The 347-nt window shown below is 78.1% G+C and overlaps 1 protein-coding gene across 1 annotated transcript in view; it reads left to right on the plus strand.

Moving 5' to 3' along the window:
* The first annotated feature begins 99 nt into the window (after positions 1-99).
* ITGA4 (integrin alpha 4) overlaps positions 100-347 on the plus strand; it is a 38443-nt gene continuing 38195 nt past the window's right edge. Inside the window, exon 1 of the mRNA XM_014954615.1 lies at positions 100-320. Coding sequence (XP_014810101.1) covers positions 136-320 — 185 coding nt within the window. The 5' untranslated portion in view covers positions 100-135. The remainder of the gene's footprint in view (positions 321-347) is intronic.

A 347-nucleotide genomic window follows, 5' to 3' on the forward strand; every position in this document is an offset into this window, starting at 1 on the left:
AGGGCGCGGGCTGCCGCGGTCCCGGGGCAGGGCGGGGGCGGGGGCGCGGCGCTGCCCTCTCGCCGAGCAGGGGGAGCGGAGCTGGGCGGGAAAGCCGGCGCCGGGCGCCCGTCTGCCTGCGGGCCGTCCGGAGCCATGAGGAGCGGCGGGAGGGCGAGGGGGGCTGCGGGCTGGGCCGCCCCGCTGCTCCTGCTGTGGCAGTGCCTGCCGACGGCGCGGCCCTACAACCTGGACACCCGGCACCCGCTGCTCTTCCGGGGGGACAACGGGACCCTCTTCGGGTACTCGGTTCTCCTGCACGAACACGGCGAGGAGAGGTGGTGAGTCCCCGTACCGGCGGGGGGGGG

The sequence above is a fragment of the Calidris pugnax genome, unplaced genomic scaffold (genome assembly GCF_001431845.1).
Source record: "Calidris pugnax isolate Ruff unplaced genomic scaffold, ASM143184v1 scaffold103, whole genome shotgun sequence".
In the NCBI taxonomy this organism is placed as follows: domain Eukaryota; kingdom Metazoa; phylum Chordata; class Aves; order Charadriiformes; family Scolopacidae; genus Calidris; species Calidris pugnax.